The sequence below is a fragment of the Haplochromis burtoni genome, unplaced genomic scaffold (genome assembly GCF_018398535.1).
Source record: "Haplochromis burtoni strain Fernald_Lab_line unplaced genomic scaffold, NCSU_Asbu1 Contig_177, whole genome shotgun sequence".
Classification (NCBI taxonomy): Eukaryota; Metazoa; Chordata; class Actinopteri; order Cichliformes; family Cichlidae; genus Haplochromis; species Haplochromis burtoni.
This window is the reverse complement of record NW_024582538.1, coordinates 709774-734902: the sequence shown is the minus strand read 5'-3', so window position 1 is coordinate 734902 and position 25129 is coordinate 709774. Positions and strand designations below refer to the sequence as shown.

At 39.7% G+C, this 25129-nt stretch overlaps 1 protein-coding gene across 1 annotated transcript in view; it reads right to left on the bottom strand.

Moving 5' to 3' along the window:
• Window positions 1-25129, bottom strand: part of col7a1 (collagen, type VII, alpha 1) — a 62371-nt gene that overhangs the window by 64 nt on the left and 37178 nt on the right. Inside the window, exons 87-120 of the mRNA XM_042225647.1 lie at window positions 24624-24704; window positions 24463-24531; window positions 19271-19306; window positions 19099-19158; window positions 18940-18984; window positions 18819-18854; window positions 17168-17203; window positions 17024-17083; window positions 16783-16908; window positions 16617-16688; window positions 16359-16394; window positions 16212-16271; window positions 16064-16108; window positions 15623-15658; window positions 15464-15499; window positions 15081-15137; window positions 14890-14961; window positions 13648-13719; window positions 13540-13575; window positions 13352-13432; window positions 11610-11663; window positions 11258-11311; window positions 11102-11164; window positions 10950-11012; window positions 10689-10805; window positions 8976-9053; window positions 8149-8202; window positions 7946-7994; window positions 7711-7719; window positions 5173-5253; window positions 4745-4873; window positions 1823-1990; window positions 1263-1445; window positions 1-1179 (exon numbers count right to left, since the gene is read on the bottom strand). The exon at window positions 1-1179 is cut by the window's left edge and continues 64 nt beyond it. Of these exons, the coding sequence (XP_042081581.1) occupies window positions 1151-1179; window positions 1263-1445; window positions 1823-1990; window positions 4745-4873; window positions 5173-5253; window positions 7711-7719; window positions 7946-7994; window positions 8149-8202; window positions 8976-9053; window positions 10689-10805; window positions 10950-11012; window positions 11102-11164; window positions 11258-11311; window positions 11610-11663; window positions 13352-13432; window positions 13540-13575; window positions 13648-13719; window positions 14890-14961; window positions 15081-15137; window positions 15464-15499; window positions 15623-15658; window positions 16064-16108; window positions 16212-16271; window positions 16359-16394; window positions 16617-16688; window positions 16783-16908; window positions 17024-17083; window positions 17168-17203; window positions 18819-18854; window positions 18940-18984; window positions 19099-19158; window positions 19271-19306; window positions 24463-24531; window positions 24624-24704 (2283 nt within the window). The 3' untranslated portion in view covers window positions 1-1150. The remainder of the gene's footprint in view (window positions 1180-1262; window positions 1446-1822; window positions 1991-4744; window positions 4874-5172; window positions 5254-7710; window positions 7720-7945; window positions 7995-8148; window positions 8203-8975; window positions 9054-10688; window positions 10806-10949; window positions 11013-11101; window positions 11165-11257; window positions 11312-11609; window positions 11664-13351; window positions 13433-13539; window positions 13576-13647; window positions 13720-14889; window positions 14962-15080; window positions 15138-15463; window positions 15500-15622; window positions 15659-16063; window positions 16109-16211; window positions 16272-16358; window positions 16395-16616; window positions 16689-16782; window positions 16909-17023; window positions 17084-17167; window positions 17204-18818; window positions 18855-18939; window positions 18985-19098; window positions 19159-19270; window positions 19307-24462; window positions 24532-24623; window positions 24705-25129) is intronic.

Genomic DNA, 25129 nt, shown 5'->3' with positions numbered 1-25129 from the left:
TGACAAGGATAAGCGGAAGAGAATGGATGGATGGATTTTCAAAAAACTTTGAATATTTTGGCAATTATTTCAAAGTTTAGGCTTTAAGGGTTTTAAGGACATTTTTTTTTTAACTACAACCTGTTCATGGTTTTAGTGTTTTAAATCAGTTCACAAAAAATATTGTTACTTTGCGCAGGTAACGCCTTTTGTTTCCAGAACCTACACTGGTGTCAACTTTTTCTTCTTTGCTAAATAGCACAGAGCCAGTTAAACAGTGTGTACATAGATGGAAATAGAGTACAAGTACACCTGCACCTTATTACACAGCATTGTGTAGTTACCATTAGAGTGAAGTTCATAACAGATGCTGTTTGTCCTGTCGTCTAAAACAAAGTCATTCAGCGTTGCAAAGAAAAATTACATATAGCTTTTTCCCCCTTGTTTTTGTTTTGCTGAAATAACGTCATTTATTCCTGTGTATTTTCTCTAAGTTTGAAATGAACTGTGCCTTTTTAGCATTGTATTATAGCGAGAGAGAGACACAATGTTTGCCAATATGTTTACCGTTAACGATCCTCTATTTTTGGTCCTCTTATGTTTCTATGAAAAGAGCTTGTAAAGGATTGCAGTTTGTTTTTCTGGTGTTAAATTTCAAAATCAGAACAAAAAACAAAACAAACAAAAAAACTAACTTAATGTGAAATATTTAGCAATTTCTTTCAGGTAATAAGTGAAACTGCAAGCATCTTGCAAATGATGAATAATGATTGCAACCTGCAAACAACAGCCTCCCTCAAACAACCTGCAAGTTACTGAAACATACTGAGCTTCACCAAATTGGTAACCTTCCTAAGCAGCAAGATGTTATTCCACTGTACAATGAGTTTGGCAGTTTAGTATCAATACTGTAGCAGCGTTCCACAAGAACTGCACTCAATACTGTGGTATGGTGGAATCGTTAAACTGAGATGTGTTAAAGTCAGGTAAACAAGCAAAAGAAAAAACAGACCTATGAGGCATTGAGGTCTCCCTTTTTAGCAGGGTAAAGTTTGGTTAGGTTAAAAAAACAAAACAACAATAAATAAACAAAAATAAAACCACTGACATTTGACATCATAGTGATCTACAAAAGCCTACCATCCTGTGGCGGAGGACAAGTGGGCCACAATCATCGCGCTCTCTTAAAGGGAGGAGAACCTGCACAAAAGATCAACTGTTAGCCTGCTTGCATTATATACTGGACTTAAACTAGTGTGTCTGTGTCTTGCTTCTATTTGTACCATCAGCCTCCCCAAGACAGGTCTCTTCACACTCCTCCAGGTGAAGGAAACGGTTGTCATTTCCTTCACAGCCGCTGTAGATGAAGGGCCTGCAGGCTTGAGCCTGTCTGTTAAAATACCAGCGCATAGTGTACTTTCCACAGCTTCCCTCATCCATGGGCAGCAAGCACGGGTCTGCTGGAGCTGCAGAACACATGCATACATGTAAAACTTGTGCATATATAGACACAAAGAAAACAAGACCAAGGCAGCCCAGGCAAACAGGATCAGTGGGAATAAGAAGCAGCAGGAAACAAGATCATGAGATTGTCAAGCCAATCTATTTATTTCAACACTTCTTGTTTCCAAAGCAACATATTAACACTTCTTTGTTTTTGCCTTATTTTGTTGGATGCATGCTTGTCTTAAATAATACTGTATGACACCCTTAAAAAAAACTAAAAACAGACAACAGCAGAGCAGCCAATGCACCCAGAGACATACACAGAGAGACAGACACCAGATGGCCAGTAGTAAGGATGAATAAATCCCCAAACAGGATGACGAATGAGCTGGTTTACCTTCCCCTTTGACTCTCCTCTTGGACCTGACTGTTCTGGACTTGACTGCTTTCAGATGTGTAACTTTGACTGCTTCCTGACCATCAGCTGTTGCCTGATCGTCAGCACTTGCTGATTTGTTAGGTTCAACTCTGACTGTTTTCTCAGATTTCTTTCTGTCAACCTCACCTGTCGACGCACACACAGACACACCAAAGAAACACAGCAAACAGCACAGACAAGGTCAACAGAAAATTTCTAAACACAATGGTAACAATGATAATGGGGGACAAAGACTGAACAATCCATGTTGTCAACATGACAGGTCACAGGCTCTGGATGGTGTGGGCTTGTAGTAGGCTGTGTGATAAATACTCAAGGGCAATAGAGTCTCATTATGATGAAATAAAAACAAATTGAAAAGCAGGCACATAAGATAAGCTGCTTCACCAGCACAAACTCAATTATGGCTTCAAAGCATAAATTTGGCATGCCTTTTTGGGTTTAACACGTGAAACAGAAAATTGTGTAGCACATATAATACATTTGGCAAAAGTCAGGGTCATAGTTACTGACTAAAAGTGACTTTTTCATAAGTATAATGACAGCCACTATAGTCAAATGAAGATTATTAAATCCCCCTGCGGTCATTTTTATTTGGTGGCGTGGAAGCATAAGGTGCGGAGCACAGCATCAGGGGTTCCTTAAAGGGGATTTATACTTTTGTGCTAATCTCCTGCACTGTAGATATGTCGTAGACCAAAACTTTCTGAATGCCAACTCTATAACCTGATCTGTACCTCACAGTAACTACTGTGACAAAATGGCACTGTCAATGCAGCTACACAATGATGTCAGCTACTCCCCTCATAGCAAAATTGGTATGGCCTGGATCAGGCCCACACAATGTGCTTACACATGGCCCACATACCGCAAAGAATGACGGCCCTTTGGTGGCCCAGATCTGGTTTGCCAGATGTGGCCCACACATGGGCCAGCACAAGGCCAGTTGCAGACACACTGGTGGTCCTGTGCTGGCCCATGTGTGGGCTACCTCTGGTAAACCTGATCTGGGCCACCAAAGGGCCGTCAGTCTTTGCAGTATGTGGGCCATGTGTAATTTGTGTGCAGCCACGGGCCGGTTGCAGACACACTGCTGGCCCTGTGCTGGCCCAGAACAGTTTCAGCTCTGGCCCCAGATGTCAGCCTAATGTGTACCTTAATCAAGCCATGTAATAACAACATGTGCAACATGCAAAACAATGCAAAAGTAACATGACAAAACCCTGTTCAAACAGTAAATGGACTGATTCTTATATAGCGCTTTTCTAGTCTCCCGGATTACTCAAAGTGCTCTATAGAACATGCCACATTCTCCCAATCCCACACTTTCTCTAAACCGAGTGCTTCCTAACTACACACTTGGAAAAACAGAAGACCAAAATTACAGCGACTATGCCCAGCGATTTGTGATCTCCTTGCTTTTGAAATGGTTGCTTCAAAGATGGGGACTAAGTCTGTGCGTCAAGACAGTAAAATGATAAAAAGACGGAGTTACACTTGTTTTCTATGTTATAACTTCACTGTTCTGACGGACCAAAAACAGCACAAGTGAGAGTAGCCCACAAACCAGCTGTGCCACATACTTTGAACACTGCTTTCATCAACAGTGGATGCTCTCTGCCAGCAGACCCGTTATCCATGAACTGCCAGCAGACCGCGATAATGCTACCACTGCTGAACTATGATTGCAGCTTTAGTCTAACTAATCTTTACTAGTTTGAGTCAAATTGACAATTACATGAAATGTTTGTCTGATATTACAGTGATTAACTGTGATAAACTGGAAACAGTTGCGAACATGTTGCAATCTGATGTAAATGTCTTGCAGTATACATCCTAAAAGGTATTTATTAAGACGTATTCTGGATCTCTATACCAGTTATGATGGTGCAGAATCAAATCACAGCTTAAATTAATGTGCACAGTTTTCTCAGTCTCATGGTTTCTCTTCAGACACAAGTGATGAATTCAAACAGAACAAAAACAGTTTAACATGCAAGAAGTAACCAGTTGCCACTATTTAATCTGCTGCGCCATTTAACTTTAAGATAATGTCAATGTTCAGTATCAATTACATTAAGACAAGAAATTTAAAGACACCCTTAGTAGCAAGGGTTTCTAACTACGGGACATGACACACAGGTGCCCTAGTGCATAACTGCAATCCTCCAAGTTGAAATAAAAAGCAGAAGATCTCACTTTTGGAGGCAACTCTTCCAACAGTTTCAAGATTTCCAGCCACACACTGGCAGTATGTCTGCTTTCAAGAATTAGACAGTGAGTATTTGCAAACCTTCACCTATCTGTCTGTGAGAGGTTGCAGTAAGTCTGAGTTAGGCCGCTATTGTTTGACAAAACTTTTGAAAACACGTCGCCTCCAGTGAGGTGACCTGTGCAATTCTCCTGCAATCTAAACTGGTTGCCACAATTACTTGCAATCGGTCACCAACAACAAAAGAATTCAGTGAAATCATTTGGCAACCACTGACTTTTCCTAGTCACGGAGAGACTGCCATCCTGTTTTTACTATGGTGTAATGGAGGCTTAAAAAACAGACTATGACACTGATTAATTCAGACATAGCATGAGTTGGTGAGATGGGTTTCCAATTGGTTTGCAGGAGCAACTTTAGGCAGAATAGATGCAGTTTAATCACTGTGCTCTCTATGAGGTTTGCCAAGTGATTGCATAGAAAGCTATCAGCTGACACACCATCACTCCATTATATAATGTGGTTATATTCAGTCATGATGGCCAAAAATGTTAATTTATTGCTGAAGCTGAGAAGTTGAAGGATACTGTTCTCTCTTCACCCATGTCTGCGATACTAAAGCATGTTACTTCAGGAAAACACTGGAAATAGTGTAAAACAGAAATTACCATCACTCTGGTTGGCCGAGGGAGACGTGAAGTAGAGCATCTCCTCCAAGGGGTCGTCATAGGATTCGACGGAGTAGACATGCTCGTAGTCTGGGTCATTGGTATTTACCACCATGTGCAGTTCACGGCCTGAAAGAAGAGCAGCATCAGGCAGGATCATCAGAGACATCAATGACAACCTCTAATTTTTTGGACTGAACGAGGCCTGAAAATAACTGACCTCAGTAAAACAAGGCCCATACTCTACCAGTGTATTTTTCTTTATGTAATCAGACGTATATATTATTTTGTCGGTAGAACAGAAATGGAGTTCTCTGTTTTCTTGATGAGAAAACCACCCAAATGCTCAGAGTTCTCCAAATAAAGGACGACCAGTTAAATGTGCTTGTTAGGACAGATACATGGACAGACTGGAAGGAAACACTCACCCTCCTCACCCTTCAGCGCCAATTGTTGCTCTGGTGTAGGCAGAGCCCTGACTGGCGGGTACCGAATGTTCGGACCTGAACCTGGGAGAGCCAGATAGGACAGGGACACCGAGACAGGCACAGGCAGAATTCAGAAAGCAGGAGGGACAGGGAAAATGTTACACAAGGGAGAAAAGGGGAGTTGAAAAAGCAAAATGGTGAAAAAAAAAGAGAGGACAGAACATTCTGGTAGTAAAACATAAGCCAACAACAACCCCAAAGTACCAAAAAAATCATTCCACCATTCCAACACAGACACCAGCTTAAAGGATTCATTGAGTTTTTGCAAGACTTTGTCACTGTAGGAAAAGCTCACAAAACGGGTTTTAATCCTTTAAGGACTCAAGTCAGTGCTATAAAGACTTGTGTCACTCCAGTCAAAAGTGACTGTAAACTAAAACTATTACAGAGTTGTTCAATATTAAACATGCAGCTATTTCTTAGATAATAATACATCAGCTAAACATGAGGTAAATTTTGTGTTGGCCTCAAACTTGCATACTGTATTTATTAACAGCCTGCCTCACCAACACTTATCTCATGCGGGTGCTGCTTCATAACACTGATGTGGTCTTGCATTGATTAACAGCTTGAGCAACAAACACATTAGTGCAAACTCTGGGAAAGTTTATCAGTGGCGGTTCACATCAGATTTGATTCATTTACTTTAGCATATTCCATGTTATTTACTTTTACAGAAATATAATAAATCAGGTATTAAAAATCCCCAAACAGGACAAAAATGAAAGATTTTTTCAAGATTTATCTGAAGAAGCTGAACAAACTTTCAGTAAAATTATTTCGTGAAAACCACTGATATTATTTATACCATCATCTGTTAAAAAAAAAACTTCAGTAAACACCTTGTTGCTCACGGTGGCTTAAGGTGCAGACTTCTAGTATTTTTTTTCCGAGGGACTGAAAAAAAATAGTGCACCGATTTCTGCAATGACCAAATTCCACCAATTTTTATACATTATCTTATTTTGTATCCTATTATCAGAGACTCAAGATCTCCAATTACACTTGGAGAACAAAATTCAAATGTTAAAAAGAGTTTCATGACCAGGTCTGAACCATTTCTTCATTATTTCTTCCTATTTTTATGCAGGAAAAGGTCTGGAAATGATTGCAAGTGTGGCATTTACATTAGGCAGCAGTGGCCACAATGCACCAAATAGCTCCCAATGCAAATAAAAAAGGGCATGCTTGCAAAAACAAAGTAAATCAATCATCCAGCCACTGTTAGGAGTCTCAGAATAAATAGCTTGGTGCATACTGACAAAAAGAACATACTAGTGGGCTAGACTATTTAAAAGCCAAGCATAGCCACACAAGATAATAGTAATTGATAAGTGCAGGGTCTCATTTATGTTGAAGAAAAACATCGCCACAACATTTAGTTAATTGAAGAATATTCTCCAAGAAATGGGGATATTGTTATCACCGTAAACAGAAGTCTTCACAGGAGAAAATATAGATTCACCAGAAGTTGCAAACCATTTATAAAACTCAACAATAGAAAGGCAAGGTGATGCATGAGCACGAATAGGGTCCAAGGACACTGAGTCATTGTTTATTGATGACATGACAGAAGGGAGAGGCAGCTGGGTGAATTTGGAAGTAGATGTAAAGAGTCAAAAAGAAAGTTTTCAGTCCTCTGATAAAGTAAATGCATCATTACTGGATAAGTAGCAGCAAGGTGCTGATAATCAAATGCACTGTTGTAACTGATCATCAGTAAGTGTGACCACATCTATGAAGGCGTACATTTTGACGTCTGGAGCTTTCAGATGTGTTTTAACACAATGCCACCATTTTCCTATAAGCAAATTCACCCCAGGGTCAAGCATGGCAGCTAAGCTAAACCTGAACAAACCACATACGTAAAAACAGAAAAAAATCGCCGATGTTGGCCATAATACACATTGTCACGTTTGTAGAAAATCAAACACAGCATATCACCAAAAACACCAAAAATGTGGACCTACTATCTGCTGCACCTGAGAACACACCATTTATACTGTATATTTGAGTATGTGTATGCTTCCTTGCTAATGTTGCCAGCATATTTTGTTTTTTATCCTTATTTTAGCTAATGTTGTTCACTCACTGCATTGTAGGGAAGTGAAAGAAAGGAAAAGAGGTAATGCACATGGAAACAAGATATAGTCTAAACCTTCATGCAGCCCACTTATTCAGAACGAATGCAGTTGAGGTGCTAAACAAGACAAAATGTACTTTTTGTCTTTAGCAGATCAGAATCAGAATCAGAATCAGAATGGGGTTTATTGCCAGATGTTGAGGTTTACAACATTAGGAAATTGCTGCGGTGCTTCAGTGCAAACAATAAGAATTAAAGTGCTATGTAGAAAGAAAGATACCATGTCACCATCTATCTATAGTGACATATGTGTTACACTATATTACTGTGACTCATGCTAAATCATAGTCCTTCTGTCAGCTTTTTTTTCTGTTGCAGTTGAATGGCTCACTCACCTCCGCACGCTGAGCATCAGACAGATGGACAGGAAGGAAGCACAAAGAGAGGGGAATAATAAAGGTCAGTTTAAACAGTCAAGTACGGTCACTACGGTTTCCAACCGCTCTGATGGAATTATATTTCCTCAAAGTTTAGCCATGGCTGTGACTCATGTGCTGTGATTAACATCTGAAGTTCGACTTGAGGACAACGCTGATATAAATTAGCAAAGGGAGTGCATGTAAGACTCACCACAGTGCTGACTCATCTCTGAGCGAACATACTCTCTGATCTCTTCCTCCTGAACCCAAAATAAGAAAGAAACAGGGCAAAACACGCTTAGCAAAGACAACCCCGGTATCCACTCCAAGTAAAACTGTGTGTGTGTGCGTGCGTGCATGTGTATCGTTTGATGTCTTCGGATTACGCCCCTGCGGTAAGGATCAAGCACTGACCGTCATGCCTGCCTCTCCTCTGTCTCCCTTGGCTCCATCTGGGCCCATGTCTCCCTGCAACATGGACAGGTATTAGGACTTATACGACCCACAGAGAGGCTTGCAGCGCATTAATTCATTAAAGTGAGACCAGGTGCTACACATGAAAGAACTTCACAGTCAAAGTGGAAGGTTAAATCAACAATAGTGACTTAAGCTCTTAATACACAGGACTAGTATTTCTTGGGAACCTCTAATAATTAGTGATAACTAATATATGCCAATTCTACAAAACTGTTTGTTCAGCAGTGTTTACTTTATGCTGCTTGCAAAGTAATATAGCTAATCACATTTAGAAAAGTAAAAAAGAAAAGAAGAAGCTGAAGATGTTTATATGATTAAAATGGCTCATTTTAGCCTGTTTCAATGTGTTTGCTAGGCATGCATAATTCAACTTTTGTGCATATAAATGAGATGTTATTGTCATGAACTTGAAATGATGGGATGCTTTCATAAAGTGTTTTAGCTGCATAAAAGCTAAAATAAAATTGCTAGGTGGTTGCCAGGCATTATAATGTATCATGTTTAATTCAACTTTTGTGGATAACAATTACACGTTACTGTCAGGAAACACAAATGTGATGCTTATAATAAGGTGTTATAAGGTGGATTTTGTTGGTGACCAATTCCTAGAAAGAGTGAGTTCAAATCCAAACATACTGAACTCTTGAAGAATGATTTGAATGAGGAATGACAACATTTATTGCAGCATTCTTCTGTAGGGAACATCAAAAATGGAGGCCAACAGCACAATCAAGAAACAGACGGAGACATGTTTGACAACTGACCGGCTCTCCTCGCTCTCCCGGGATTCCTGGGATACCACGCGGACCAACTGTGGCAGGGCCAATTGGACCTCTCTCCCCCTGACGCACACGCAAAACAACATTAATATAAAGTACATCCACAGTGGAAAGCATTCACCTAACTACCTTGTCCATTGCCCACATGATAAACAAACGGCATCTGCTTGTCTAGTTTTTATCAGTAAAAGCTGTCATTACCTCAGCCAAGAAGGGTACATTTTTGGTAGCATTTGCATGCCTCTTTGAGTGTCCTCAATCTAACTATAAATGTGACAGCTTGGATTCTAATAAAACTTTGCAGGTATGTGGAGGTCATGTTAACAATCCATTAAAATTTGGCTTACATCTACCAAGGTCTTCAAGGTCAGCTTAAGGATTTATTGTATGATTCATTTATTCTATGATTCTTAGTGTGTGGTGTGTAAGGTCAACATATAGAAACTACCATGTAAAGATCTAAAATGTCAAGTCACATTTGAGCTTTGACCTCTGCTTCAATGCCAATAGTTTGCTCTACAGACCTATTTATAACTATGTTTCTTACTACCACTGTTTCTACTGACAACATTCAGGGATTTAGGACACGATGGTAAGTGGACTGATTCTTATATAGCGCTTTTCTACTCTCCCAGAGTACTCAAAACACCACATTTACCCAGTCACACCCATTCTCACAAGCACTACCTCTATACTGAGTGCTTTCTAACTACACTCACACACATTCATACTTCGATGGATGCATCGGAAAGCAACTTGGGGTTAGTATCTTGCCCAAGGACACTTGGCATGCAGACTGGAGGAGCCTGGGATCGAGGTGTAGTAGGTGACCTGCTCTACCTCCTGAGCTACAGCCACCCTCACCCACGCGATTCCTAAATACTTTGCACCTCTGACATGTTCAAGGTCAAATAAGGTCAAACATTTATAAAATGTATTTTTTCTTTTTATTAATGACCTAATCCTACATAATGACAGCTAGAAACTGAGCTGCCTTGGTGGAGGTTTGATGTCTCCGAGTGGTTCTTGCTGATATTCTATCTCTACTGTGTCTCCGGACAAGAAGCAAGACGAACATTAGTGTGTTGATATACAGGAAAATAACACGACAGGCCTAGACAAGAGTGTCTCAGTTTGGGAAAAAAAAAAAAGCCTCTATCAGCAACATTTGGTTTTGCTCCATTGTCAACAGCTTTTCTTTTTTTTTTCCTTGATAATAAAGCAGACAAACCAGTCAAGTACAGGGCTCATCAAGCTGTCAATCATCATGAAGCAATACACAGAAACAAAAAAATGTGTCAAGTAAAGAAGAAAAAGTAAGAAAAAAACTAAACACAATGAAAGAGAAAGACAAAAAGAAAGTGTTCTCTATATATAAAGCTTGCATCATATTTTTATGACAAAACTGTCATCATCTTTCATCTTTGTTGGCACCACATTACTCGAGACGCTTGGGTGCAGCTATTTTTTGCAAACAGTGACATAAGTGATACGTTCGTCTATTCTTTCTTCTGTTATACACATTTTTGTTTCTACTGAAAATTCTGCACAGTCACACTTAATGACGTAAAAATGAACTGTGATATAAATAATTTAAAAAAAACACCATACTAATATCACAGTCCTACATCCTCGTTCATAAAACATGTGGCCAAAGTGTGGAAATAGAAATCATGAAGCCAAAGAAAGAATAGTCACCTTTTGTCCCTGGAGCCCCTCGGGGCCCTTAGCACCAGCTGGCCCTTGTGGGCCGGTCAAGCCGGGGCTTCCATCCGCCCCTCTGGGACCTGGAGGACCAGGTACACCAGGTAAACCCTACGTCAAACACAGAGACTGTTATTTTTATGTTTCTGTTGTTGTGAGGATGAACAGTGGCGCAGAATCTGTAGATTAGGTACATCACATGGCTAAAGGGAGTACTCTAATTTTAGATTTGTATGTTTAATGTGAGAAACTCACCCTTTCACCTTTCTCTCCCTGAGCTCCTTTGGGTCCTGCAATCCCATCAAAACCACGGTCACCCTACATCCACAAAGAAAAATGACTACACTGTGCATTTGCACTGGAATATGGATATGAATATGGAACTTGAGTATGTGAAGAGCACAAACCTTGGGACCAACTAGTCCCTCTTTTCCAGGGATCCCCGGGGCCCCAGAAGGTCCGATGTCCCCCTACAAAACAAATGATGATGACCACTCTTAACAAAGGACACAAAGACATCCACACACCACACAATGACTTATTTCTTCAAATATTAGGCATACCTGTTCACCCTTTCTCCCTGGTAGGCCTGATCTTCCATTGGCACCAGAATTTCCCTGAAAATCGCACACAGCCATTATGCTCCACACCATAAATACAAAGTGCAACCTAACCTAAAGAAATGTAACATGTAACCACGTCACAGCAGCAGAGTAACCACCAAGCAGCTTTAAGTACCATCAGCTTTTAACTAATATTAACATGATGTATTTGGTTAACTCATTATTTAAAAAACAAAAAGAAAACACAAAGCTTCAGAATTATTAAGTATAACTAAACAACTCCTCCGTTCATCTTTACATCTTTATTTCTCTTCTTTCTACCATTTCCCGTTTCTCTGCCTCACAAACTCACCTTTTCTCCCTTGGGTCCATCGCCTCCACAAATTCCCTTGGGTCCTCGGTCACCCTGGAAACACAAAAGTTTTTCACTGACAGACATAAAGATCTTTTGTGAGCCACAAAGTGCAAAAACCAGCAAGGCAGAAAGCCCATCCACTCACACCGTTCATTTACCGAGCACTCACTGTGCACACGAACAAGCACTTTGTGCAGCATATTTCCTACAAAAACAGATATGATGCAGACCTTTGTGCTTTTTCTTTTTTCTCCTTGCAACGGGTATTCAGATAAAAATGTAAAAGTATGTAAAAGCAAATGTGACCAAACAACTGCAGCGCATTCTGAGAACTGCAGTTAATGTCTCGGACTCCCGTAAATCAGCATGTATGACTCTGATTTCGATTTGATTTCTACAGATGCATATGGAGAACTCGGGTGATCTCCATTTCTAAATGTCTCCTGTTGTTATTGTTGACATCCAGCTTACCGTTTTCACCATCACCAAAATAGTCTTTTGAAACCACAAGTCACAAATGAGGGGGGACGTCACGGAGAAACCAACATTCACACTTCACGATCATGAGCTTGTGACTTAGGTCAGTTAAGTATACTCTGTATATTCATGTTTAATGTATGGCTTTGGGCACTTGTTGCTGTACCTATCCTGACTTCCTCGGTGCATACTGACAATTTGGAGCAAAAAATATCAAATTTGGATTCCTTACTCCATAAGACCTCTCATCACTGATTTTCAGTGCAGTTCTTGTGTAATCTGGCATACCTCAGTCTGTTTCCCCTCCTTAAGAATGGCTTCTAGACAGCCATCCTTCCACATGAGACCATGTCTGAAGAGGCTTCAGTGAACAGCAGATGGATAGGCTGAAGGGCCATATGCATCTCTCAGACTGTTTGTCGGGTCTTTAAAATTAAATGAATTACATTTAATTCAATTTAACTTAAAATTTAAAATTGGTTCTTTGATAAATTGTCTGTGATGTGTAGACAGCTTTGGCGCTGGTGCTCTTTTTAGGCTTGAATGATTTATAGGTCAGTGTTAAGTAGCTCAACAAACAAACAAAACAAAAAAACATGCCTTTGAATTGGTAAGGTACAAGGACTGGACAGAAAATTAGTGAAAAAGCCCCCAATGCCCCCCAAAAACTTTTAAAAGCCCCTTTAAAAGCCTAAAGAATTATTGCTCCATACCACTTTAAAATAGGGCAAGAAAAGCTGGATCCTGGGAAACAGAATATAAAGAAATTAAAAGCACCTCAAATCGATTCGTTTCCTTGAGTGAATGTGTTTGATTTGCATCTTTTGTATGTATTTCACCTGCTGTCTTCATGCTTCTCTTGAAGCCATTTTAATAAAGGTTATAATAAAAGAAAAGCATAGCATGCCTTCACATCCCTGTGTCATCTCCCACTTTGATCTTTGTTTCAAATTGAATTTAAATCCATGAAGTAAGTAAAATAGAAATGGGAATTGAGTCCACCAGGTTGAGTAAAACATCAATTTTCTGCTATCAATCATCATAATAGAAGTTGAAAGTATCTATATGTGTGACACAATTTGCACTAATCCTCTGCAATTGCATCAATTTTATGCTGTTATTCAGTTATGCCTGTCATCACCCATCCCTGAAAAACACTGAAGGGATAAAAACACAAAGAATGAATGAGCACCAGCTCAACACACACACACACACACACACACACACACACACACACACACACACACACACACTGAAAATACCTTAACTCCTCTTATTCCCATGTTACCAGTCTCTCCCTGTTCACCCTTACGCCCTGGCAGTCCATCTTTTCCCAGTAATCCCTAAAAGTCACAAAAAAACCACAAATCACCTCTGCTTTTTTTAACTGATGACAAATCTACACACAGGTAATAAAGAAGCTGCAGTGTGATGGAAGCTAAACACCGACCGATTCACCAGGTACTCCAGGTTGGCCTGCTTCTCCCTGCAGAGACAAAACAGTAATTACAGCAGTGAAATTACTACACAATCATCATCCATGAGCGGCGTTGCTTGCCTTCTGCCCACCAGGTCCTCTGGCACCTGGGAAACCGGTAGATCCTCGTTCTCCAGGTTCTCCTCTCAAACCCTAATGTTAAGTAGACACATGCACATAAATATAGATATTGATCTTCTTACAGATCAATATAGTAGCATTTTGATTTTGATTTTTTTCTGTGTTAATATCATAATATTTAAATCATTTTAAGGTTGGAATTGATTCCTGTTAAATCCCAAATCAATGTCTAAGCCTGCATGGCCAACACATACACTTCATCAATGATTTTGCATTATGGATCAGTTCTTTAGAGTAAACACAATAAAAATGCACTAAAAATTCTTTAATGCTGAAACATTGTTAACAAAAAAATAGTTAATACAAAAATCTGGCATTATCAACCAAAAATGCCAAATATTTGCTGAATGTAGCCAAACAGGCCTAAAAAATATAATTAAGTAGACAACATATAGGCAGACATACTCAACACTGCTGTACCCCCAAATGGCCACTTAAGACTGCTTCTAAAAGCAAGTCAATCACAATCAAACTGTCCAATTAATTAAAAATAAGGAAAAAAAGATTAGATCGATTAAAACTACTCCTCCATCATGGTAAAATATGTTCATTACAAGGTTTGGCCAGATAGTGCCAGTGGGTTTAACACGTTACCTTAGATATTTTTTTTGTGCATTTTTAGACAAATATTTGACAAACATTATGGATAACAGTGCAGATATTTTTACACAACACCCAAGACGAGTCACTGCTGTGAAGTTTTAATGCCCCCTTATTCACGAGGGTTCGCCACAGCAGGTTGCGCCACATGTTTGATTTGGCAGATTGTTTTTCATTTAACAACGGATGCCCTTCCTGACACAATCCCAAACGGATTTCTTTCTCCTCCCTGAGAAACAAAGGTCGCGAAAGTGTAAACCACTACTCTAGTTGTAGTTGTATTTGTATGTTATCAATCTCGGGTATCTCTGTGTGTGACATTGATGCAGCTTTCTAAATATATTTCTAGTGCTGGCTGATAACTTTAAATATTGCCACAAATAAGGCACAAGATGATGTTCACACAACTTCTGCCAAGCAAGTCCATATCTATTATTTACAGTCTATAGTTTCAGTTTCTGAAATGCAGCAGTTCCTTTCATCTAGTCGCCGTAAATTATTTATCTTAACTGACAACAACCTTAATTGATGGGCTGCTTTTCTGACATTATTCAAACCAAACAGTTAATTAATTCATCTTACCACTTCTCCTGGTGGACCTTCTTGACCTTTTACCCCCTTTTCTCCTTGTATACCTTTGGGTCCTCTGTCACCCTAAAAGCAACAACAGTAAAATTCAGAATAAGTTTTTTTTTTAAAAAATATTACGCTAGCACAACTAAAGTCAATATTTAGCCACAGTAAATGGTGTCATGCATTTGTTGTTCACTGACTGTTTCTCCTTTGTTGCCCTTTTCTCCAGGAGGTCCTCCCACCAGCACAGTGTCCCCCTGTAAGTGATACTACATCTGTAAGAATCCGCTATAAGCCCCAAGCCAAACACACAACGCTTTATCCTTTTGTCCCTTCTTTCACTATGCATCCTGTAATATCACAGGTCATTACCATTGTATGTATTTATACATTCCTCCTGCTCTCAAGGAGCCAAATCTGTTGTAAGAGTTCTTTTTAGTAACAGCCACATCTGAGACATGACTTATTTAGTCCTTTATCCATTCACTGTCTCTGCCGCCTTTACAAATATACACAAATAGACAATCAACAGAGTGAGAGAGTGAGCAGTGGTACTGCTTATTAGATATTAAAATGTACACACCTTCTCTCCTTTGTCACCTTGCGGCCCGCTGTCTCCCTGAAAAGGCATTGCATTCAAGCGTGTCAATTTAATTCACTACTTTACATGAGCAGAAAGCTCAGGGGAAGTAGCTAGGATGATGACAGAAAAAAAAAAAAAAAGAGGACCAGTGGTATTTACCTTCTCTCCCCGAGCCCCACGATTCCCTGGAGGACCCTAATGAACACAAAAGACACACAAACACATTACAAACAGCTTTATAATGAAAAATGACTGTGGATGCTTCTGCCCCATCAAATTGCATTAATGATGTAATGTCACAACTCTGTAGGGTGCACGGTTTAATTAAACAGTGAGCATCGGTAGAATAGATTCCTGCTGATCGCGCTTTCTAACTGCAATGCACTGAAAAGCCAAAGACCGACTGACTGAATAATTTACAGTCCAGGAAATGCACTGTGACCTTGTGAAGGGCAGCTTTTCTATAATAACAATAAGACTTTGCTTGTGTTCTTTGCTTCACAGCTCAAAACAGATCGTCCTTTGGTTTAAAAAGAAAATTGAGATCTTTGGTGGACAGGCTCTGTCTGCTCCTGAATAAAGGAAAAACTGGATATTTACGGATGATCCTCTCTCCCCATCCAATCCAGCTCGACCCTCCTCGCCCTAGGACACGACAGACACAAGATGAGCAGAAATACACAATTCTTAATTTCATATATTTTAGGAGAGAAGTTAACAAATCAGTAACGCAGCCACTGTGTCTTACTCTGGGCCCTGGATCTCCTCTTTCACCTCTCGCACCGGGAACGCCAACACCAGTTTCCCCCTGGCAACAGAAAATATATGAATTCAAAAAAAAATCTATACACATTTAAGCTGCTGGAAAATAAAATACTGCATGTGAGAGAATCACCTTGTCTCCTTTGACCCCGTTAGTACCAGGAGATCCCTAGAAAACATATTATTGATCATATAAATCCATATTCAATTTCTTCTTGTCTGTTATGGCATCTTCCCCCATCTAAATCAGATCTATTCTTGATTTTGAGATCAATTTAACCCAACAAAAAGGTGATCCAGCTAAAAACAGGTAAAGTACAATTAACAGTCAAGCCTAAACTGGAAGCTCTCAGGAGAAGGTACTTTGTAAATAAAAAAAACAGGAACTTACTGCCAATCCAGGAGGTCCAGGAGGACCAGGGGGACCAACATTTCCTGCACGGCCAGCAAAGCCTTGGAGACCCTGAGAGTGAAAACACAGACAAAGATGTAAAGGTTAAATTAATAATAATAATAATAATAATAATAATAATAATTCTCTTAGTGGATGAACCAACCCTCTCTCCCGGGGGTCCAGGAGGTCCTGGTTGTCCATTTTCTCCTCTCACACCAGGTGGCCCACTGTCTCCTGTTTTCCCTGCAGGACCTGGAGGACCAGCTGGACCAGGCATCCCTGGATCCCCCTAAAACGCAGTGACATTTTCACCCTCAAGTGAGGTGCGCCTGATACAGCCTGCAATCTGATTGGAAAGATAAAAATATAGATCATCTTTTGCTGCAATGTGTGCTATTACTCACCTTTAAACCTGGAGGCCCAATCCGACCAGGAGGACCTGCAAGTCCTATCCCTTTCTCTCCCTGCAACACACATTTTATCATAGCAGTCACTGTCAGACTGGTTAGACTGCAGGAAAATCGATAAACCAAATGACGAAAGCTCACCTTATCGCCTTTTGGCCCGGGAGATCCCTGTGCCCCCTTAATTAAGTTGTGAAAAAAGAAGAATTATTTATTGTGTTATTTACATTTTCATATTTGTATCAACAGGAAATTAGTCAAAGTAAAAGAGAAAAATATTAATGAATGAATTGCTGTTTCATAAATTTATTGTGCAGATTTAGAAATATTTCATAAATGTTCCAGTTTCAGGTTGTGAGAACCGTTAATGTGTTTTTTTGAAAACCTCAAAACCAACAAATCATTAAAATCTTGCACATCACAGTCGTCTGGGCAAAGACAGTAAAAATAGGAATAGCAATTTCAATGTCCTTGTGACTAGAAAAAAAAGCAGTGTTTGCCCCTGATTGCTTTGACATTTTATTTGCATCCAGATGAAAGATTCAGGTGATAGATTGAAAGAAGTTGCAGCAACCAGCTTGTTGCTCTTTGGTTCAGAACCGTTGGCTGACCCCATTCAATTGCAAGGTGCTGCACAGGTCGTGTGGTGGGAAGCAAACTTTCTCCAAATAAATAACATCCAAATGAGACTGACTTCAATCACTCTCAGACACGCTGGAATAGGAATGCAAATAACTGCTGTCCGAGATATCCAGATATGTGAAATCTGAAAGTCAGTTTACAAAAATTTGTAACACGTCTCTTTGCAATATGAGATACAACTCATCTAGTTTCCAGCTGGTTGCATTCTGGTTATATTTCTATATAAAAGCAAGGTTGAAAAGCCTTATGTCATTTTATAGTTAAATTGCCATAGTGGAACAACTACGTCACTATTTTCTGTTTCAGCTCTATGAGGTTCTGTTTAGTAATTACTGCCATGTTCTGTGTAATGTGAATTCCTGTGTATGTAGGCAGCAACAGATTTGAGATTTCCACCAATTTATGTCAGTTAATCACTGTATTTTCACAAACAGATGGTGTGTAATTGCTAATTTGACCCCATCCAATCACAAACTGGTAGAAGACCGACTCCATCTTGTTGCTCTTTCGTTGCTGTCTGGATACACCAAAGTCACTTTAAAGACAGCAGCTGACTCTGCGTGGTCACAGACCTGGGCTCCAACTCGGAAGGAACAATTTCAAAGCCAACAACAATGCAAACGCATTTACACAAAGTGCAACAATTGTCTCCAGCCTGGGTTTTCTCTAGTGTGACTGTAGCATTAGATACACTGTCTATAGACCAGTGTTTCCCCAATGTGTGGGCTCTAGTGAGCCATAAAGGTGTAGCATAAGAGGTCATTTAGTTTTCTTTTACAATGTTGTAATTTCTTAATAAGTGCTGGCCGTGTACGCTGTTGTTGGGTTTTCTCCTCTTATTACATACACATATGCATATAATATACATTTTATTGTTTTGCTCTAATATTTATCAAGGCATAGAAGACATTTTAAAAATATAAAACTGTTCAAAATTTGATGAATTTTCCCAAAAAATAAAAACAGTGACTTTAATACCATCGACTATAATGGATCACTGGATTTATGTGAAATTACACAAAATTACACACTACTATTGGCATCAGCATTGCAAATCTTCCATAAAAGCATAAACACTATGACTAAGAGTTCATTAAAAAAATCTAATATGACTTTTTGAAATCCAGTTGGGCAGTGGAAGTTGATTACTCACATCTTCTCCAGGTTCTCCTGATTCGCCAGCTTGTCCCTTGTATGACAACAGACAGCACATTGTGTACCTTCATATTTGTATATGTAAGTGCATCATTATTTTGTCCCATTATCGTACTCACTCTTTCTCCTTTGATGCCAGCAACACCTTTGTCTCCCTTGTTACCCTAAATGACAGCAGTTGTGCATTCAGATATACAATTTTAATGAAAAAGCACTTAACATTTCCAGTCGGTCCCTCTCACTCACTGAGGGGGAGCTTGCAGTTTGGTCAGACTCACCTTTTCACCAATTGGACCTCTCTCTCCAGCTGTGCCTGGCAGCGTTAAACCAGGAGGACCCTGCATCAATCAGAACCAGGAAAGTGCTGTAAGCTGCATCCGTAAATGCTGCTCTATTGCGTCACTTCATGCTGCAGCTACTTCCACATTAATGGCAATAGGAGTGACTCACCCTCTCTCCTTTGGGTCCAGGAGGTCCAGCCACAGCCTGTGTACAGAGTACAGAAGAAGGAGGAAAATAACAGTAATTACCTGCACAGCACGATGTGGGTTGTTGTTCATTAAAAGATGCCAACGTGTACCTAAAAGCTTTGGTATTAAGTATCATATTAGCTTAATCATCTTTGCTTCTAGCTCTCGAATATTAAGAGCCTGAATGTCTTCAGGACGGACAGCCAACAAATGCACACTCACTGTTTAAGAATAGCACAGCAGACTGTGAAAACATTTGAAAATCTATTCAGCTTCACTGCCAAAAGCCTGCAGATGCAAGTCCAGTGTGTCTTATCACTTGTACACAACAATATTTTAAAGGTAATTTAAGAAAGACTGGATTGTAAGGGACTGATTCAAAAAATGCTTAAATCCAGAAGTTACTTTGTGATAAAATTCTGTTTTTATTTGTGGTGTTCAAACATGTTTCACCACAATGATAAGGAAGAATAAAGGAAGCAAAGTGGAATAAACGAAGCACATTATGGAGTGTGACAGACAAACTACAAAAGTACTGTGCTTCAGAACACAGGCATCGCTTCCTGTTAAAAAGGGAGTTCTTCCTCCCTGCTGTCATTTGTTTGCTCACCGGAGATCACCAGGTCATTGAGCTTTTCTCTCTCATATCACATTGTTTTTAACCTTAAAATATAAAGCAGCTAAAGATCATTCTTGTTGTGAGCTGGACACAAAAAAAACCCCAAAAACAATGTGAAGTAAAACATCTTCACAAATCAGGTGAGGATTATTGCAGGGATTCTCAAAGTTTAGTGACATACTGCCAGTTTGGGAAGGCAGCACGTGCCTGATTGCCGAAGAGGAAAAAGTTGTATGTACTCTTATGTAGTCATTTTTTATTCTGGCTTTTATTTTAATAACCATGATCTTCTTTGAAATTTCTGGTGTTACAGGAAGTCTGGAAATTTCTGTAAGTCAAGCGAGTGAGCGCAACCCTTAAGTGAAGTGTGTGTGTGTGTGTGTGTGTGTGTGTGTGTGTGTGTGTGTGTGTGTGTGTGTGTGTGTGTGTGTGTGTAGGTGTGACAACAAATGCTGGAGAGAAATCCTGAGCAGATGAACAAGTTGTATATAGCAGGTTATCAGAGTCACTCAAGAAACTGAGTGAATATAACCATTCAGGAAAAGAAATGAAAACAAATCCATTTCATAAGTCGTTTTATTTTTCATGTCTTTCACTAAATGCATCTTCTTCAGTGTTGTCGGGCATCGGAAGTGAACCAGTTCATGGCAACACGGACAATACCGGTGCTTTTTGAATGTTTTCTATACGTTGAAGCTAAAACGCTGAATTACTAATGTTTGCAAAAGCATGCCATAATGTGTCTGTGAAGGTTCTCGGTCAACCAGGTCATCGTAGTCTAAGGAGCTTGGAAAGAAAAGCGTCTGGACTTCTTTATGTTTCCTTGAAGACGTTTCACCTCTGAATTCAAGCAACTTAAAGAAATCCAGACGCTTTTCTCTTTTCTCTCCAAGCTCCTTAGACCATGCCATGCTCTTTGTTGACTTTAGCTCTGCTTTCAATACGATACTCCCAGACAGACTAATAGTTAAACTGCTGGAAATCGGACTTCCTTCTATCGCCTGCTGCTGGATCAGAGACTTCCTCTCAGACCGTGTACAGAGAGTTAGAGTGGGGCTCTTCTTTCCTCAGCCCTCAGCCTCAACACCGGCTCTCCACAAGGCTGTGTACTGAGTCCTCTACTGTACACTCTGTACACACATGACTGTGTTAATACCCACCCAGACAACACAGTCATCAAGTTTGCAGATGATACCACCGTGGTGGGGCTCATCTCTGGGGGAGATGAGACGGCATACAGAGCTGAAGTTCAGAGGCTGACAGATTGGTGTGTAGACAACAACCTGGACCTCAATACCACCAAGACAGAAGAACTGGTAGTTGACTTCAGAAGCAGGAAGTCTGAGCTGCAGCCTGTCGGCTAGTGTGTGTAAAGGGTGTCCAGTTTCAAGTTTCTGGGTGTGCACATAGACACAGACCTCCAATGGAGCTCTAACATCTCTGCAGTTTTGAAGAAGGCCCAACAGCGTCTCCACTTTCTGAGAATCCTCAGAAAAATGGACCTGAAGGAGGAGCTGCTGACCGTCTTCTACCGCTGCTCCATTGAAAGTGTGCTGACATATTGCATCGGTGTGTGGTTCTCCAGCTGCACCACAGCACACAGAAAGGCACTCCAGAGGGTCATCAATATGGCCCAAAAAAATCCTTGGACATCCTCTTCCCTACCTGAAGGACCTGTACAGCACTCGCTGTCTCAAGAGGGCACGCAGCATCCTACGGGACTGCACACACCCAGGACACCGGGTGTTTAAGCTGCTGCCGTCTGGCAGGAGGTTCAGGCTGCTGAGGTCCTGGACAAATAGACTCAAGGACAGCTTTTACAACAGAGCAATACCCTGATCAATGCAAACAGCTGACCTGACTGGCTACCTACCTGGACTTTTTTTTGGGGGGCGGGGTAACAACGGTAAAAACAGTAACAATAATAATATTTATATTTATAACAAGTTGCAATAACAATTAATGTGCAATAATAACAGTGTGCAATACAAATACACTTATTCTTCTTTTTATTATATATAAGTTATTATACTGTGTTGTGTTGTTTGTGTTGCGCTGTGATGTGTCATATCGTGTCGTGTTGTGTTATATGTAGTGCCGACGTAGGACAGTTTTCCAATTTCATTGTACTACTGTACTATGTATGACTGTGCAACGACAATAAAGAGTTATATTATCTTATCTTATAATGTCATTTGTTAAAGAAGCTCCAAGTTAATGGGCTTGAAAAGCATGTGGCATTGTAATAGTTTACGTTTGCCTGAATGTTTGCGTCCCGAGATTAAATGAACAGAACCAAATTATGTTTTAAAATTTAAAATTGTTTTTAACTCAGAATTTTGAAACACTGCGTTTCAAAAATTGAAAAAACAAGCAGCTGGTATTGTTCTTAAAAACAAATTAGTTAATTACAGCACTGTAACACACACTTCATTCTAGACTGTACACTATGTTAATGTAAACCCCTTATAAAGGGTGGAAAAATTCAACACCATAACAGCCTGCCATTAAAACAAATCAGATTTGCTGAGACTGAATTGGAGGAAATTCATTACAAAAAGTAATAGTTTAATTAGAGCTTATGCCACAATTAAAACTATTAATGTACACTGTTTTTTCTTTATTAGAAATTTTTAAAAGAATCCATCAAACAATCAGTAATAAAAACTCAAGTCACATTAAAGTGTGGAAAATGTGATAATGTGAGAAGCAGTTAACAGGGAACATTGTGTAAGTGTCCTTCTCTGTCATTTTTAGTTTTCATCTGCAAGAATTTGGCTTAATTTCCATCCTCACTGACAGAATCAACACAAGGAAGCCAAACAATCCCCTTTAACAGATGTCTCCCATCATTCGTTAACAGTATACCAATGTTCATCCAGCACAGCTGTTTGAGCATGATCATTTTTGATTAGGTTTATCATTATATTAGTGGTTAAAATAGAATAAACTAAAAGGCACAGCAACTGCCCAACAAGTCAATAATAAACTCCTGGTATACAAAGATGTCTTACTTCACACAGGGTTTCATTTCCCAATCGAAAAACAATAAAACTGTGGAACAAAAATCTATGGATCAATAAAAAAACAAAAACAAATTAACTTTAAAGTGACAGACAGTGCACATAAAAAAGGAATGGCATTTGACCTAACGCATGTGAACCCATCTGTCAGCCACGGTGGTTGTGTTAAAGCCTGGCCTTCAGCATGGAGAGCTGCCAATAGATGTGGCACACTGGAATTCATCAAGGATTTTAATGCTGATGAAAGCAAAAGGATGAATGCAGAGGTATAGGTCTGTGTCATCCATTCAGCTGGAAAACGACTGCAAACATACAATACTTACAATAGGGTCTGGAGACTATCTGTTAATGATTTAATTTATAATGATGAGAACATTTTTGTGCAGGGATGTTTAGTCATATAACAGATTAACACAGCTGACACTTTGCACAGGAAGCTTGAATTCTTCTATTACCATAAAGTCCCACCATATCCAGTTTATTATAGGAAAGCATAAACTGGAGACACGGCCTACTGTAAAATAAAACACATGGTCTTAGAGAGAAATTAAGATTAAATACTCAAAAAAGACTTTTTTAACACCCCAGAGATACTGCTTTGTGTTTCACCTATTCGGGAATTAGCGACCACTCCAAACAGCTCAAAATGTCCAAGGTTAGAAGAGCACAGTTGGCCTGACTGTTTAAATATGCAGAGGCAGAAATGTGTTCAGACAGAAATGAGAGCAGGTCCACATTTATCTGGCATTACTCCACAACACAATTTATGATTGTGTTTGACCTCATGAATTACAGTTTCCAGTTTCAACGACCCCAAAATTCTCCAATTGCTCTGACAATATACTGGCTCTCAATCAAACCTTTTCCATATTAAATTCTTAGATTATCCTCATGTGTCACATTGCCAGTCAGCATAATTAAACCATCTCAGCATCATGGCTATCATCTACAAATAAAACAGTAGTACTCCAGTTTCTCTTTAAGAAGAGTGGACTTACAGGGGAACACATCTGGAACCCACTGGGGCTAAGGTTCATGCTTTAAGATGCAGCTGTGGCTAAGATGGTACAGCGGTCATCGAATTATTGGAAAGTTGGTGGATCAGCCTTCCAATGGGTCGACTCCCTGACTTCTCCGGTCCACATGACAAAGTATTGTTGGGGAAGATATTGAACCCTGAGTTCTCGCCATTGGAGTGTGAGATTGTGTCTGAATGTTAGATAAGTACTTAGGCGTAGAAAAAAAAAGGTGCTCTGTGAATGAGACTGTGTTCAACCGAGTAGAAACGCATTGTGTAACTACCAGTCCATTTACCATTTACTGCTCCTAAAGAAGGACTCAGAATAGAACCCCTGGTGTCAGATAAAAGCTCTTCAATCTAATAATAACGCTATACTTTTTAAAATTATTACTTCATACAACAAACCATTCTGTAGCTTGGATTATATCCGATAAAAACAACCAAAAAACTAGCTGCATTTTCTGTGTCTCTTAGAAAGATATTGCTCGCTAGACGCAACATCTGCTCACCTTCCCTGGAGGCCCGCTGTCTCCCTGCTCCCCCTTCAGCCCAGCCTGGCCTGGAGGTCCTGCAATGCCCTGAGGAACAAATTACACAATGTTAACACTGAGAAAAAAAAAAAACACTCAATAGTGCTGCCACCGGTGAGCAATATGACATAAACTCAAACCTGCTTTCCTGGTAATCCATGTATTCCTTCTTTGCCAGGCACCCCATCTCTTCCAGGAACACCAGGTTTGCCTGCTTCACCCTGAGGAGCAGAAATGCCTTAGCATATGTGAATGTGTTTATCACTCTCACACTGAAGATCATTTACTCATTCAAAATCTGAATCGATGCCTGTGTTAAATTCACATCTTTACATCATTGATCAGTTATGGTCTACACAATAAGACTCTAAATAATGCACACAATGCCAGATAAATGAACTTACATCTATTTTGCTTGATTTTCTTATCAAAGTATGCCAGCACTTATTTTCAGGTTATAAAAAAGCACTTCACATTTTAATATATTTAGTCTATTACACAAATCCAGCAACATATTACACAAATCCAGCAGTGGATGTGTGAGAAAACCAGAAATAATAATGGTAGAAATGTTGATATATCCCCAAAAAAGAAAGAAGGGTCTGATATCCCAAAAAACCCTATGCAGCTCAAGCTGTCAGCAAAA